At 47.2% G+C, this 17113-nt stretch overlaps 1 protein-coding gene across 1 annotated transcript in view; it reads left to right on the forward strand.

Annotated features, from left to right (window-relative positions):
- Positions 1-17113, forward strand: part of LOC130116298 (transcription factor COE3-like) — a 103663-nt gene that overhangs the window by 61729 nt on the left and 24821 nt on the right. The window contains 1 exon segment of the mRNA XM_056284252.1: positions 8206-8294. Coding sequence (XP_056140227.1) covers positions 8206-8294 — 89 coding nt within the window.

Genomic DNA, 17113 nt, shown 5'->3' on the forward strand with positions numbered 1-17113 from the left:
CTACCCGGACGCCCTCGTAGATTATATTTTAAGTTATACAGCTAATCCACAAAATAGAGAGTAGGGGTGTGACGCGACGCCACTACCTGCATCTGTTTTAGTGAATCCATTGGATGAGATTGAATCACACATCCGTTCATAAGCGATAAAATGTTCACTATACAAAAATGAAGCCGCACAGAGGAGAAGACGGATCACCTGTGCGTCTCCAAATAACGTTTTTGAATTTGGTTGCTTGCATCCCCGACACGGTGCATCCGTCCTGAAGCCGATTGATCGGAGAACATGTTCAGTTGTCAGTGTGAATAACGCACGGTCAGGTGAATGCACAGACACACCGAGCGCTCCTACATAAATCACAGGCCACGACGAGTTAACAGTAAGCCCGTGTGTGGCAGAACCAAATGAGCTGCGAGCGTTCCCGCCGCCGCCGGTGTCCCAAGGCCTCCCTCTCATCACCGGCGGGGTGATGAATTGAAAGATAGAGGAATAAAAAGATGGATCAATAGCTGTTGAAAGGCTACAACGGGGGAGGATAGGGCGGCTTGTCAACAGGCCGGAGCCCGCCAGAGCCCGCCAGGCCCGGCAGACGCTACGGCTGCCACTTGACAAGCCAAGGGGGGGGGGAGGGGGGGGGGAGGGGGGGGGGGGGGAAAACAAATCAGCCCCATCCACTTAAGGCTCACCATGTTGTGCACCTGTCAATTCTGCCCCCAGGAGGAAGGACAGAATTATCTGCGGTGCAGAGCCGCGGGTAGTCGGGGGGGGGGGGGGCAAAACGTCACGGTGACCCCCGCAGCAATCATAAAACGGGATAGCGGGGCGAAAATTGCAGCACACGATGGTCTGGGAATCGAAACAAGCTTCAAATCTGCCTCATTGCGGCAGGCGGGCTCACCGGGGGGAGACACCGGCCGTGGCCCGCTGATGTATTTCATATGGAATATGGAGTCCATTTGAAATGATAAGTGTTATACGGGGGGGGGGGGGCACGGAGAGCTGCCCACGTGTGAGTGGTGTGAGCCCCGATATTGGACGTAAAGTGTCTAGATGCCGCGGCTCGTGGGGGGGACACGGCTGCGCCTTTAGACAAGGCCATCACAGAAGTGGAAAAACAAAACAAAAGCCTAAAAGGTGGGGAAGGAATCCCCCGAAGTGCATATTTCATCGCGGCACCGACTCGGGGGTAAATGTGTAGGAAATCAGCGGCGAAAAGGAAGCGGGCTCCCACTTTGGCGGTGAGAAAGAGCAAATGAAAAATAGCGTAGCATGAATAAATGTAAACAGTGTTGAGAGTCGGGATGTAAACACAGGCTCGGCGGATGTACACATGCGGCCGTGTGAAGCCTGGGAGCCCAGGGCCGCAGCTACCCGAGAGACTGATACGAACGGGGGGGGGTGTGTGGGGTGGGGGGGGTAATGAGCCCGTGGCTATGTTCCAGTCATCCTAACCATCTTATCCATCAACGCTCCACTCCTCTGATCCATTTTTTATGTCCCGTCTTTATCAAGAGGGATGTACAACAGTTTGAAAAACCGGTGGGAAGGAAGAGGAGGAGGAGGAGGAGGAGGAGGAGGAGGAGGGAGTCAGCCAGCCTTGATTTCTCATGCGGCTAAAATTTTCTGTCATTTGAAATGAAGAGTGAGAGAGTTGGTTTGGTTTTATTTTGGTTTTGTTTAGTTTCGCCCAGCCCGGCCCGAATTTAGTTTTGGTTTAGTTTGGTTTGCTTGAGTTTGGGAGAAGAAGAAATACAGGTGAGCGCAGCATCCCAGAGGGACTTTGAAAAAAACAAACTACTCTCACCGAAAGAAAAGAAGGGGGGGGGGGGAACTGGCCAATGACTTCAAAAATCGTCAAGGAGAATGGTGCTAAACAGTGGAATGAACAAATACAAGAAATTAGCTTGGGGGGGGGCAGAGAGAGAGAGAGACAGAGAGGGCAAGAGAGAAAGGGAGACAGCAAGAGAGGTGGAGAGAGAGACAGGGAGAGAGAGAAAGAGAGACAGACAGAGCGAGGGGGGAGAGGGAGACAGAGAGAGACAGACAGACAGATAGAGACAGACAGAGAGAGGTGGAGAGAGAGACAGGGAGAGAGAGAAAGAGAGACAGACAGAGCGAGGGGGGAGAGGGAGACAGAGAGTGGGGGAGAGAGACAGACAGAGAGAGAGAGTCACCATGTGATAACCCCTCCCATGGGGTGATTCCCTGGTTGGGGCAGCAGTGGTGTTCTACTGAAACTAACTGGGGGAAAGGATCTGGTTTGCTAGGGTGGACAAAAACCTTTGGTCCACATCACCAAGCCAGTGCACAATCTGTGGACCCCTAATAACTTTCAAATACCACCTTTTTATCCTAGTTAGCACATAGAAGCTGTGCAGCTCAAAGGTGACATGAATCTCAGGTTATTTTCTCAACTCTTCAGAAAAATAAAGGAAATAAAACGATTTTAAAGCCCAAATCAGATTTTCATTTCTTGTCTGGTAAACATTGGAAAAACTGGTGTCTGGGTGACAGACTCTGAAAAATAGCGACATCTAGACCAAAATTAAGAAACTCATATTTTTTTTAAATCAGCTATTACTTTAATCATCATGCAGTTTTTATCGTCTCTTTCTACTTAGGGAAAAAGGTATAAAAGGAAGAATTCAGTTTTTCTATTTTTCTCTTTTTAAAAGCGTTCACTCCAGTTCAGTTTCCCTGAGTCGATCTGCTGTTCTGATACTCGTGATGTCATCAGACACGCTCATTTACATACAGCCAATCAGATCATATCAACAAATTGTGAAACTCCTCCCGCCTTTACTGGTAACCCTTGCTTGTACTTGTTGCTCAGAGGTCAGCTCATGAATATTAATGAATTCTAGATCACTCTCTCACAGCTCTCAAGACAACTGAGGCCAAAGTTATGGATAAAATAACACAATATCATTTACAAATTAAGAAAAAAATTATACTTAATGTTTCATTACGAGTTCAAGGTTTTTCTTTTTTGTCATTTTTTTGGTATTTTTTTACTCCTTTATTAGATAGTGACAGTGGAGGCAGACAGGAAATGGAGAGGGGTGGTAAGAAAGGCAACAAAGGTTGCCAGCCGGACTCGAACCCGTGACGACTGCAACCATGTGGCCATGCGGCATGCACTGCAACCACTCAACTACAGAGGTGCCCCAAGTTCAAGGTGTTTAGACATTAAATCTGAATACGCATCTTGGTCCGATGTAAAAAGCAGCGCAAAGGAGAGTCTCACCACAGAGGTGATTCTGCTTATCGGTAAGCGGCGAGAAGAGGCGACAGCGCTCTCCAGAGGGGGTCTGCTCATGACCGGCCGACCATGCATAGCTTATGTGATTAGCGCAGTCACGCTCGGCCTGCCCAGTCAGCAGCGCGCGGTCATTCGCTGCTAGCCATTAGCTTTCATTGTCTCACATCTGGAGCACCGCTGGTCGTCAGAATACACATCCAGCCTGGGGTTCGGTGGCGAAGGACAGAAACTTCTCCAACGGTTAGAAAGTCAAATTCTTACCTACCTCTAATGCTTTATGATGACCAGATGGAAACAGTGATCAGTAAACGAGCAGTAGCGCTTACAAAGCACTTCAGGTTTAGCAGGCGGCTTGGAAGCATTGAAAATAGATATACATGAAAATAAATATATCAAAAGAAAAACGCGAGAAAAGCAAATGAAATTAGATTTAGATGTGACAATTCTGAACCTGAATGTGAGGTTTAGGCCCAAAGTCCTGAATGGTTCAGGTTAGTAAATGTTTTTTGGTCTAGACAGTCTGGTCTGGTAAGCGCTAATGCTAATAGGAAGATGCTAAGTTTAGATATAAAAAAAAAACAAAATAACCCTGAAAAAGACAAGTTAAGATGATTGTTCACTTATTAATCACTATTTACAGCTTCTCATTGTGAAGAATTACCAGATTATTTGCTAAAAAAGAATTGCCGTATTATAGGATACTGTATGAATGGTAGCAAGTCTTAGCTATAATGAGGTAATATGGCAGAGGGGCTCATCAGAATCAACCTGATTTGTCACGTGACGTTGTGGCGGTAATATTTGAACATATTCAGTGTTAAAACTTCTTACTTACTCAGTAATTCAGTAAAAAACGAGTCTTCAAGCGACAATTTTCACTTTCTCTTGATGGTGATGAAGCTGAAGCCGCCGGACGCTACAGTCGTAACGTCTTGTCTCTGGTCACGCTCATGCTATGGCGAGTTTGTGGAAACCGCGTCTTGACCTTTGGCCCCCGGAGGTCGTTTTGTTTGCGTTCTTTGGGGACAACACGGTTTGAGGGAAACCAGGCGCCACCGCACCAACGGGTGCCGCCGCCACTCTTTAAAGCCGGGGCCGTGGTCGGCGGTCGGCACCGGTGATGGAAATGTGGTTAAGACGGGAGAAACCCTCCGAACAACGATGTCGTAAAAACATCAAGCGTGAATACTCACGAGGCTTCTGCAGAGTTTTGCAGAACGTGAAGGTGATCCATAGTGATCGTGTAAATATTTAAGCCAGTTGCCAATAGTTTTATAGGGTTGTAGTTTTATTATATTGTGCGTGCGCTGTGGCCTCATGAATCACCGTTTCCTTCGTTCCCTCAAGTGTCTTTACCCCCACAGTGTTCCCCCCCAACCCTAACATGATAGTTCCCTATCTACTGATGCTTTCCTCTCTCGCTCTCTCTCCCTAGACGACTAATGAAAACACTTCCACAAACTATTTGATCCTTCCTTCGTATCGATGGAGAAAGCTACAGAACAAGAGATGGATACAAAATAAATAATGATAATAATGATAATTATAATAATTAATGAACACATTTTCATGTATGGCACTTCTGAAATGAAAGTTACAAGTTGTTTTACAGGACATGAAACAGAATAAATAAATAGATGTGTCACAGTAGTAATGACAGGTAGAAACAACATTGAACCTGAGTGTGTAAATGAACTTCAGACATGATAATGACAAAAATAACAGTGGATGAAAGTGAGTTTTAAGGGGAGGTGTAGAGGAAGACCCCTGCGTCTCCTCAGGTAGGCTGAGTCCCGGTCGAGGTGACGCATGAGGTTTAGATATTTGGAGCGATTAAAAAGGCACGGCGTGTGGATCTGACAATAAAGTCCGACGTGAGGTGGAGCGAGGCTGATAGCGGCTTTAAAAAGTGTCGAGTGAACTGTCGAAGGCGGCCGTAAAATCAGCTGGAGGCCCGCGCGGGTCGTCTGGGACGGGGGAGTTATGCGTTGTTTCCTCTCAGTCCTACTTAAGAGTGGCGCTGCTCTCAACTATTAGCAAATGATTCAATAAATAAAGACTTACAGCCCAGACCCCCCCCCCTCCCTCCCAACCGCTACCAGCCTCCCGCTCTCTCTTCACCTCGTCTACCCAGTCAACTGCATTATGAAAAAAAAAAAAAACATTAGACGCTACCAAGACTCAAAAGATAGCCGGGGTCTCCAAAAAGAGAGAAAGAGAGAGAGAGAGAGAGAGAAAAATCAATACAAATTACGATGGAGAAAGTGGCACTGATGCCTGGAATTGCAGCATATGTTTACACTAAATCAGGCAATCTGTCTTCATATGGGCTGTGTAATGCGTAGGGGGTCAGGGTTCGCACCGCCAGCCGCCGCTCTCCAATTACTCCGGCTCTTTGCACGGAGGCAGCGTATCGATTGGCGTTTGGAGGAAGAGGGGGGCGGGGGGCGGGAGGTGGACCGGGGGGTCCTCCCGGCAGCCAATGGGGTGCTGAGGTCAAAGTGCACGGGGATTTTAATAAGGGGAAGTAATGGGCTTAATTTCTGGCTGGGCCCTGGTGGTGGAGGTACGTCCCCCTGTCTCTCCGCCTGTCCGGAGTTTCATTAAAAGACATGGAGGCTCTCTCCCTCCCTCCCTCTCTCTGTCTGTCTGTCTGTCTGTCTGTCTGTCTGTCTGTCTGTCTGTGATCGTTTTCTCCCTTTGACGCCTCGTGTTTCCTGTCTACCAGCTGCTCCACCTCCGTCTCGCTCCCTCTCTCTCATTCCCACCCCTGCCATTAATTCTCCTTCGCCGTAAATGGCTTTTTTATTCAATCGGCCCAGTTCCCATTGTGCCTTTCACTTGTTTTAGAGGTGGGGACGTATGTGCCGTGCATGAGGAGGCAAGCGAGTCTCGAATTCGGTTGATTAGGGCCCTGCATAGTCCCACCACATTATCTCCATTCATCCACTCCACGTCCCAAAAAGTCTCTTTGGGATCAAAGCCGCGAACGCGTCCTCACGCCAGAGAGAGTAATAGATTCGTACCCCGGCCTTCCTCGGCTGCCTCTCAGGGGCGGAAAGCTGAAATCCAACATGGCAGCCCCCGTGGCGAGGGCACGTCTCCGGTTCTGTCACCCTTCAGATATCATCCCCACCCCAGTCGCCGCCTGAAAGCCCTTTTTTTTCTCTCCTCCGCCGTCGTTTGAAACGGGCTGCGACAAATTTGATTTAGCAGCTCGCGGGTTTCCATTCCCGGGGAAAGAAAACAAATATTGTTATAATGGTAATAACATCTATTTGGCCGCTCGCGACAAACGACAGCGGGGCCCTTTCAAAGAGACCCATAGCGCTGCCGTATAGCTACCTTATTCTTATTCATGAAAGCGGCGGTTATGCATATTAGCCCAAACTAGCTATTCTACTCACCGACATTTGGTGTGTCAATCATCCTTACAGAATACAAGAGCCACTGGTGACAAAAGCCGAGTGGGCAAGATCGGCTGACAAATTGTCCCCAAAGTCAAATTTGACAGCCTTTTATGATTAATGGGCTTGATTATGGAGGAATATCTCCCGTAACTCATTTCCGGGTGTTTCTCCTCTCTCCTCGCTCCGTGTGGAGAGTAGGAGGAGGAGGAATGGAGATTGCGTTGTTTGCTGTGGATGAATGAGATGGAGGGGGGTGGTGGGGGGGGGTCGACAGAAAGAAAGTGCAATTGAATTAGTTAGGAAAGCGAGCCGAAAAGAGTGAGCGAGCGGGACAGGTTGAGTGTAAGGTCTCACACTTAATAAACAGAAAGGAGAAGATAAGAGAGACGTGGCAGAGAGAGAGAGAGAGATCAGCTGACTCTCTCTCTCTCTCTCTCTCTCTCTCTCTCTCTCTCTCTCTCTCTCTCTCTCTCTCTCTCTCCCATACTCCCCTACAGCTTATTGATGCCTCAGGATTGTCCGCTAATAGACTGTAATTCAGAGATGACATGGAGGGTAGAATATTTTGTACAGTGTGAAAAGAGGATTACGAGGTCACCGATTTAAATCCCTGCTCCTGCCACTGACTTGCTCTTGAGCAAGACATATAATCCCCCCCCCCCCCCACTTCCCTTTGTATGGGTTCCACACCCAAATATCGTGGGACTGTGTGGCGGCACGGTGGCGCAGTGGTTAGCGCGGTCGCCTCACAGCAAGGAGGTCCTGGGTTCGAGTCCCGGGGTAGTCCAACCTTGGGGGTCGTCCCGGGGTCGTCCTCTGTGGGGAGTTTGCATGTCCTCCCCGTGTCTGTGTGGGTTTCCTCCGGGTGCTCCGGTTCCTCCCACAGTCCAAAGACATGTAGGTCAGGTGAATCTGCTGTACTAAATTGTCCCTAGGTGTGTGTGTGTGTGTCTGTGTGTGTGTGTGTGTGTGTGTGTGTGTGTGTGTCGGCCCTGTGACGGTCTGGCGGCCTGTCCAGGGTGTCTCCCTACCTGCCGCCCAATGACTGCTGGGATAGGCTCCAGCATCTGAGAGCAGGATAAGCGGTTTGGATGATGGATGGATGGATGGATCTAAGTCCACATTCTCTGTGCATTGTCAGAAAAGGAAGCAAGCACACGGTTTCCAATGTCAGGACTTAGGAGGTGGGTGTACACCAGCGAAAATGTTGTCGAAATCGAGACGATCACGCGAGCGATGAGAGGGAGCTAAACGCCGTCACACCGCATGTTCGCCCTAGCGCGCAACTGCTTGATTTTTCTTTCTGTCACGTGGCAGTATTTTAAGAATGGGCGTAAAATCTGATCTGTTCAGAACCGTCACCCTTTTCTCGTTTGCTCCTGCTGGTATCGTCTTGTGAATTATGTAAAAGTGAAATCTATATACTCCCTCATTTTAATCGCGGCCCATCTGGAACCTCTTCCAGGACCCCCTGTGGATCTCGGGACTGCATTTTTACAACCGCTGTGCTAACTGCTCCCCTTTCTCCTGCAGCCTTGAACGAGCCCACCATTGACTACGGCTTCCAGAGACTACAGAAGGTCATCCCCCGTCATCCCGGCGACCCCGAAAGGTTACCTAAGGTCAGTGGGAATCCGAACATTGATAATCTGATTCACGATGATCGAATGAGGTGTTGGGGAAACAAAAGGTCTTCAGATAATGGACTGTTAGTTGTCAGAGTAAGTGGAGCAGCAGACCGAGCCAACCCGACAACCACAGCCTGACGTCCGTCCCCTACTCCCTTCAGACTAGAAAAATCATATTAAAGAGAGGTTCATTGTTGTTATTTTTGTCTTTTTTTGTAGATTTTAGGCTGGTTTTACACATTAGCGGTGGGTTTTGTACGTGTTAAGGGTTGACACCGGTGTTGAGAAGGCCCCGGGAAGCAGTTTGTCCTTCTGCGGTTACGGCAGACCACCGACACCAGTTACTACCTGGGTTTTAAGGCGGCTTGCATTATTTCATTTACTGGAGGAGCAACCTTGACATGCTTGATTGGATTTGTTCGTTCTGCTCAATATGGACTTGGCACCGGTGGACGAGCTCAGTGCCAGCCGTTAAATGGTTCCGATCCGTCTTAAAACCAGAAACATCTGTTTATGGCGGCAAATACTGCTGTACTTGCTGATTTTCATTTCGCTGGGATAGTTTGGTTCAGGCTTTGGATGGAGAGCAGGCTGCCTGAGAGGGGAGGCGGAGGTGCCCCGACTCAAGATGAGGACCTGAGATGTGCAGATGGGTAATTGTCATGAAACAGACATGTTGTGCATGAACTGACACCGAGGTAAACTCGTGCACGGCATCGGTACTTCAGGAAAGATGCGAGAATTTTTTTTTTTTTTTTTGCGTGGCTGTGCGTGTGAACACACACAAACACGCGATGCACATCCACAACAAGCACATCCACTCATGCACACCTATGCACACGCCCATGCACATGCACACATTGAAACACTCATGCACGTGCACATGTGCACACACACACACACACACACACACACACACACACACACACACACACACACACACACACAGACACACCAGAGAGCGGGCGGGCGTCAGGTGTTTTGAGCCAGTTGCTGCCGGTTGCTATGAAGAGATTATTCTGGCCATGGGAAGGTGCGAGGCTAACTGAGCTAGATTCTTTCAGGCAGCAAACTGCTGCGGAGGGGAACCAAATCAGATGGGTCCTGACACTCTAAAGCAGCTGCCAAATTGAAACCATTTATCAAAATCTGACATCAGAGATCCAGTCACCAAAAAAGCAGTTTATTTGTAAATTGATACTAATAGTGAGCACACATTGTCTGGCCCCTTTGATGGCCTGATTTGCAGCCAAGGTGGAATGCTGACACACACACACACACACACACACACACACCCACCCACCCACCCATCCCCCTTTAAATATTTATTCATTCCAAAGAAAACTCAATAAGAGGAGAGATTTTCCTTTAGTATCGCCGTCTCTCTGCCCTGCGGTCGTACACAGACGCCCCCCGTCCCCCCCGACAAGAAGTGAGAAATCACAACGACAGGAACGTGTTAAACTGTGCTGTTTGGTTGTAGCCAATGAGACTTGTCAGGACAGGGTCACATGATCGCTTGGCGAGGGTTAACTTAGCCTGTCAATTCTCTTTTGTTTTCACCTGCTGACCCCCCCCCCCCTTGTGCGTGTGTGTGTGTTTGTGGATGAGAAGAGCTGTGTAGTGTTTGACTTTGGCTTTTTTCGGGGACTGGCGCTTTGAGCAGAGAGTGAGATGGGAGCGGCAGTCTGGTGATTCTTCTTCTGCCTCTTACGGAGCAAAAACACAGTGGCGGGAAAACGAGCGGATGAAATCAGGACATGCCCCCCCCCCCCCCCCCCCGAGTGCGACTCCGGATTCCTCTTAGGCGTGAGTCAGTGGTAGCTGTACCCCTTAACCAAGACAGACAGACGGAGACAGACAGACCAAAAGACCAACACACCCACAGACACACACACAGACACACACACACACACACACACACACACACAGACTGACTCAGACAGACAGACCGACACACAGATACACAGACAGACAGACACAGAGACTGACAGACAGATAGACAGACACACAGACTGACAGACAGACAGACAGACAGACACACAGACTGACAGACAGACAGACACAGAGACCAACAGACAGGTAGACAGACACACAGACCGACCAATCAACAGACAGACGGACAGGCGGACAGACGGACAGACAGTCCGACACACACATATATCCAAAGGAGTTGAATCAAGTGCAACTGGACTTGGTATATATATACGTGAAAAAGTTTTGCACGAACTGAGGAAGCCTCTTGGATGAGAGGCGAAACTTTTTCACGTATATACCAAGTCCGGTTGCACTTGATTCAACTCCTTTGGATGACCATGACCTGGATGAATGAGAACATTCACAGACGACACACACATACACATATTTACAAACAGGCAGACAGACAGATAGGCAGGCAAACAAGACGGTGGAAAGATAGGAAAGCCGGCAGGTAGGCAGACAGACAGACAGACGGACGACTAGATAGAGAGACGGATAGAAAAAGAGACAGACAGACAGTCAGATAGGAGGACTAGGTGGCCAACTGGTCACTGATGACCTCTGGGTCTGTGCCTGGATCAGGTTCTCTCCTCTAATCTCATTTCCAGTCTGGTTTGGCTGCGAGCGAGCGCCTCTCCCCCTCAGACAGACAGCGGGCTATGGGAACCTCTCCCTCTGCTGATGGACTGCCGGAGCTGTTGAAAAAGCAGAACTTTTACTTTATTTATTCAGGGAAATGTTGCCTTGTCCTCTACCGGGGCAGTGAGAGTTCACAGGGATTGTTGTCGACAGACTCGCCAGGTGGACATGGATGTTTTATTTCACATCATAGCTCTGCTGTGTAACCTACTGGATTAAATGTGTTCTGTACTGATGAAGAATGATGGGATGAAGGATGGCCGTGGGACTGACGCAGGAAGGAGGGGCACTCCGTGTGACTTTAACAGACGAATACGGCAAAACTTTACAGTTTTCAAGTATTTTTCATCTTAGGGGGGAAGCCAAATGGAAGTAGGATCTGGGTAAAATGCGGCGTTTGTGTGAAGTAAGAAGACGCAGAATATAGGCTCACATCTCGCTCTCTCCGCTCTGTTCCAGACTCATTCCCGGGTCACAGCAAGTTTAACAGCCTATGAATCCTCTTAAATAGACACCTGGACAGCCTGCTTCCCTTCTACATATGGAGGATCTATTCCTCTCCGAGGATAGCAGAGGTCTGTTGTCCAAAACAGACAAACCATTAGAGAAAAGGCCGTAAAGAAAACCGTGGCTGAAAACTGGGGGAAAAAGAAAAAAAGTGGAACGCCAAAATTAGCGGCGCAACAATGAAAGTTCCAGGTCTTTATCTGGTGATTTGAGAACCAGAAGGTGGAGATTAAAGGTGTTCGCTGTCGCTTTGCGAACCTTTCGCTCTGATCATTGACCCCCCCCCCCCCACACACACCCGGGCCGCCGCCTCACAGATATTAATTCAGATCCACTTCATGAATGAGGGAGACTCCTTTCACTGAAAATAATGAGCAATATTCAATTCATGAGCTGAATTCAAATCCGTTTCCACGGCTGTCCATCTCTGAATGAAATTAACCCCACACTTTGTCCCACATCATCAGAACGGCGCGCGGGCAGATCGTCGCTGATCCGCACATCCATCCTGCTCGGCCCCATCTATATTTTATAGAGATCAGCGGGGCGGCGGCGGCGGCGTTGGCGTTAGCGTTAGCGCACGCCAGCACTAGCATGGGGCGGCCGCGTGCGGCTGTGGGTGATTTATCATTGTTAAGGGCGCTGTCGGATGGTTTCTCCTCCAGGGTCAGAGCGCTCCCCCGCTCGCACTGCGTGCACCTCCTCAGCCTAGGAGCCAGCCCCCCGTAATTATGCCCCTAGAAACCAGCAGAAAAAAAAAATAGGGAAAGGAGGGAGGGGAGCCGCATGTCAGGAGACAGATGGAAGGAGGCGGAGAGGAGCCGGGGGGTTGTTTGGTAGGGGTTTGGTTAAGGATGTTTTAATTTGGGGGGGGGGGATACTGAAGAATGAACAGTGAGAGACGTTATTCACATAGAGAAAACCCCTGGTTCGGACAATAGAGATGTTTACTGTATGAGAGAGCTTAATTGGCTGTTTGACAGGAAGCGGTTCCAATTTCACTTCCTGCTAATATGTGGAATAACTTAAAATTGAATTTGCAGGTTGTGAAATCCAACTCAGGGCTTAGAGATTCCTTGTAGGAAAACATATGCTTGTCTGACACCATAAATCAAAATTTGGTTTAATTTCCTGTCTATGGAGGATGACCCTGCTGTATAGGAGAATTTTTTTTTTTTAATTTTATCATACCTGGTCTTCATATTGCCTCCTGCTCCTGTGAGTTATTCCACATTAAGCCACTGAAGTGCCCTAAAGAGACGAGCACTCTGTACAAGATGTGTGGTCCGCCTCCGGCCTCCAGGAGAGAGAGAGAGAGCAAGAGAGGGGGGGGGGGGTGAGCAGGGCAGATGAAATGATTTTTCCCAATGGTTTGGTCATAAAAAAGGAGTGCTCTCCCTCTCTTTCTTTCTCCCTTTCTCTCAAACACAAACACACACACATATGCATGCATACCTATACTGTGCATACACATACATGCAGTTACACACACACACACACACACACACACACACACACACACACACACACACAGAACATTAAATCTGTTTGTCTCAGTCTGAGAAGGCAGTGAGAGCTCTCCTCTGTGTTGACACTGATTGTTGAAGAAGGAGAAAATGTTCTCTCACTCCCAAGGTCCTCCTCCTTGGTGTGTGTGTGTGTGTGTGTGTGTGTGTGTGTTGGGGTTAAAAATGTGTTTTGCTTCAAGGTATTTTTTAAAGAACTCCCAGCCCACAGACATGCACAGTTTGTGTGTGTGCATGAACCGTTTTGCAAGTACCTTTTGCATGACCACACACAAGTGCTATTAAATAACACCGTATATGTGGCGTGCATATCCCACGGCGTGTGTGTGTGTGTGTGTGTGTGTGTGTGTGTGTGTGTGCGTGCAGAGAGGGGCTTTGTGGAAGCAGTGTGGTGCGATGTCGTGGTCAGGGACTGCTCTGTACAGGGGGAGCACAGCCTCAGAGTAATAGAGATCACAGAATGACTAATAGCGTGGTGGGGCCCACGGCCCCTCAGCCTCCACACACTCAGCAAGCTAATCAGAGCTAGCCTGAGTGCAGAGCGCCCGGCGCTCCGCTGAATTCTCTCTATGCTCATGTGACCAGGATTCAGCCTGACTGGGAATAGTCCTCATCCCTCTGAAGCACTTGTCCGGCTCCCAAATCCTTTGGTGGTCATAAATTGTCCATGGAAGTGTTTTATTTCATCTGTTGTCTGGGTGCCTTTGGTGCTGATCCATGACCTCCGCACTTCTGCTTGCCTATGATGTTGGGGATCTGCGTGTTGAAGGTTACTCCAACGTTGGTCTCACCGTAAGACTGTCTGGATGAAAGTGATAGCCAGTTGAATAAAACCGCGAAATATCTGTTGAGTATTTAAGATATTTTCACGATGATTTTGTGGGAGGTATGAAAGTAGGCACCATTGTGAATATCGCAGTCATCTTAAGGTAGCCAACTGAGTTTCCTGAAGGCAGTTACGATACGATATAATGTAATGCGCTACGATACAATATGATACAATACGATATGATATGATGCAATGCTATGCAATATGATGCAATACGATACAATATGATACGATGCAATATGATATACAATATGATACAATACAATATGATATGATGCAATGCTATGCAATATGATGCAATACGATACAATATGATGCGATGCAATACGATATGATACAATATGACACAATGCGATACAATATGATGCGATGCAATTAGATATGATACAATATGATGCAATGCGATACAATATGATGCGATGCAATATGATATGATGCAATATGATGCAATATGATGCAATGCGATACAATATGATACGATGCAATATGATATGATGCAATACGATACAATATGATGCAATGCAATACGATATGATACAATATGATGCAATGCGATACAATATGATACGATGCAATATGATATGATACAATATGATACAATGCGATAAAATATGATGCGATGCAATACGATATGATACAATATGATACAATGCGATACAATATGATGCGATGCAATACGATATGATACAATATGATACAATGCGATACAATATGATGCGATGCAATACAATATGATACAATATGATACAATGCAATACAATATGATGCGATGCAATACGATATGATACAATATGATGCAATGCGATACAATATGATGCGATGCAATACGATATGATACGATATGATACAATATGATACAATGTGATACAATACGATAGATACAATATATTTATTGTCCCCATAGGGACATTTCTTGGACTCAAGGGCTGCACATCATATTAGATAGTCTCACAAGCACTCCTTGTCCTATGACTATAAGGACTGGTAGAGTCCTAATTTCATGTGGCCAGACCTCCGTCTTGTTAAGCTCACATTATGAGAAAATGTGACGAACAGTGTTACATAGCATCGTTATTAGAATAAGACAATCTGAAAATGCCAATACCAGCGCAATGTAGCCTGTCAGCAAACCTGGACGTAAGTTTTCACAGTCACAGTCTGACCTCCAGTAATGTCCACCGGTGGACACAAGTTCAGAGGCATTTCAGAGACACACAGACAACTGCTAACTATTACGGCTGCTGATGGAGTGTTATCCCTACTATATATATTGAGAGAGAAAGAGAGCCCGAGAGAGGGAGAGAGAGCGAGAGAGAATGTTGAAAATCATGATTGTTCCCTTTAAGAACATCAACTCCAGATGTCATTTATCAAGTCGTACATTCTTTGCTCAGGAAGCGCTCGTGTGAATTCAAGTTCCAGTACGACGGTCAGAAACTCGCTTTGTCTTTTTCTTTGCAAACAGGGTTTTTAATGCCGTGTTGCCCGTGTGCATTACAATACTGTTTCCCCCCCTAGTTTGCATATCTACATGTGCTCTACGCATTCCTTGTCCATCCTTTTGGGAAACACTTCATAGGACCGAACGGCGAAGCCAGAAATCGGAAAACTAAACATGACATCACTCACGTCACTGAAGTAAACAAACTCGCACCAGTAAATGACACATTTAGACTAAATTTTGCTTCAGATTGCAAAAAAAAATCATTCTATTTAGCTTTTTCAGAGACAATGTATAGATATAAAGCCATATATATATATATATATATATATATATATCGCCGAAAGTTGTAAAAATATCGAGATCTTGTTTTTTAGCCTGGCCAAATGGTGTCTAGAGCTGCAAAGCTTTTGTTTTTTTCTTTTGTCAGAATATTTATTGCCATTATTTTGAATCGTAGTCAATTGGGTAGAATGGAAGCGTCGTGATTGACCATACCGGATCAGTTGAAATAATGAACCGATACTTGTCCTCTCTGTTTGTGTTGTTCAAATCTGAACTCTGTGGGGAGACGAAGATGAAGTCATCACGTTCAGCAGTTGCTGAAAAATATCTGCAGATTCTCACTAACAGATTATCATCCAGATGCAGCAGGTCTCAATCCTACACATCATTGGCTGAGTGATTATCCAATCAGCAATCATGACATCTACTGAGTCTCCATCTCTCTACCCTTTTTATCTGTCCATTTCTCTCTCTCTCTCTCTCTCTCTCTCTCTCTCTCTCTTTCTCTCTCTCGCTCGCTCTACCCTTCTATTACAATCCATTCATCTCCTCGTGCCTGAAAGGAAATGCCTAGAGACCCTCACATTTCCCTCTTCCCCGCTCTCTCTCTCTCTCTTCATCCCTTCCTTCCACTTCATCTTTCTCACTCTCTCTTCCACACTCCCTCCGCACCTCTCTCTTCCTCTTCTTCCTCCTCCTCCTCCTCCTTTGTGTGGGGGGTGCGGGTCAGTGATAAGAGATGATGATGATAACGTGGAGTCAGTGCATTACCGTATTGATTGGGGCAGGCCTTTCAGCGCTGGTAAAGCACCCACAGCTCTGATTGCCGGCACTCTCGCTGACAGGAATCCAATGGCGCTGTCTTTCCATGCCGGGCTGCCAACAGCACCAGGATGTGAGAGAGGGAGAGCGGGAGAGAGGGAGAGAGAGAGAGGGGGGGGGGTGTGGTAAGAGGGGTACATAATGTGTGTGTGGGGATGAAAGGGTGTGGCTGAGAAGGTGATGTATGTGTGTGTGTGTGTGTGTGTGTGTGTGTGTGTGTGTGTGTGTGTAATTGTGTGAAAGGAGAAGTGTTGTGGAGGCTACGGTGGCAGCCAGATTCTTTCACACACTGACACAGGTAACACCTCCACGCAGGCACCAGTTCCTGAGGAACCACATTTGTTTTATTCGCCAAATACAATTAATATACAGGAAGTAGTACTGGAGATCCTGATGCAGTAACACCGGCAACTGTCAATGTATCACTCGTGTTAGACAACAGTACCTCTAACAGACTAACATAGTTCCATAGTATATACTGGTACACATGGTACACAGACAGCAGTACTTCTAACAGTACCAACATAGTACTGCAGTACATACTGATACACATGGTACACAGACAGCAGTACCTGTAGCGGATCACGGTTACCATCACAACACCATTAATGGTGTTGCTGACAGTGTGTACATGTACACATTCAGACGTGGGTTATTTTCAGAGAATGTGATCGGTGATACAAACCTTGAATCTGAGCAACAAAAAACAACAACAAAAAAACAAACTTGAAATTCAAAGCCGAGGCTTGCAGTGTGAATACAGTATATTCTTACCGCAGTGTGA

Source organism: Lampris incognitus, chromosome 1 (genome assembly GCF_029633865.1).
Source record: "Lampris incognitus isolate fLamInc1 chromosome 1, fLamInc1.hap2, whole genome shotgun sequence".
Classification (NCBI taxonomy): domain Eukaryota; kingdom Metazoa; phylum Chordata; class Actinopteri; order Lampriformes; family Lampridae; genus Lampris; species Lampris incognitus.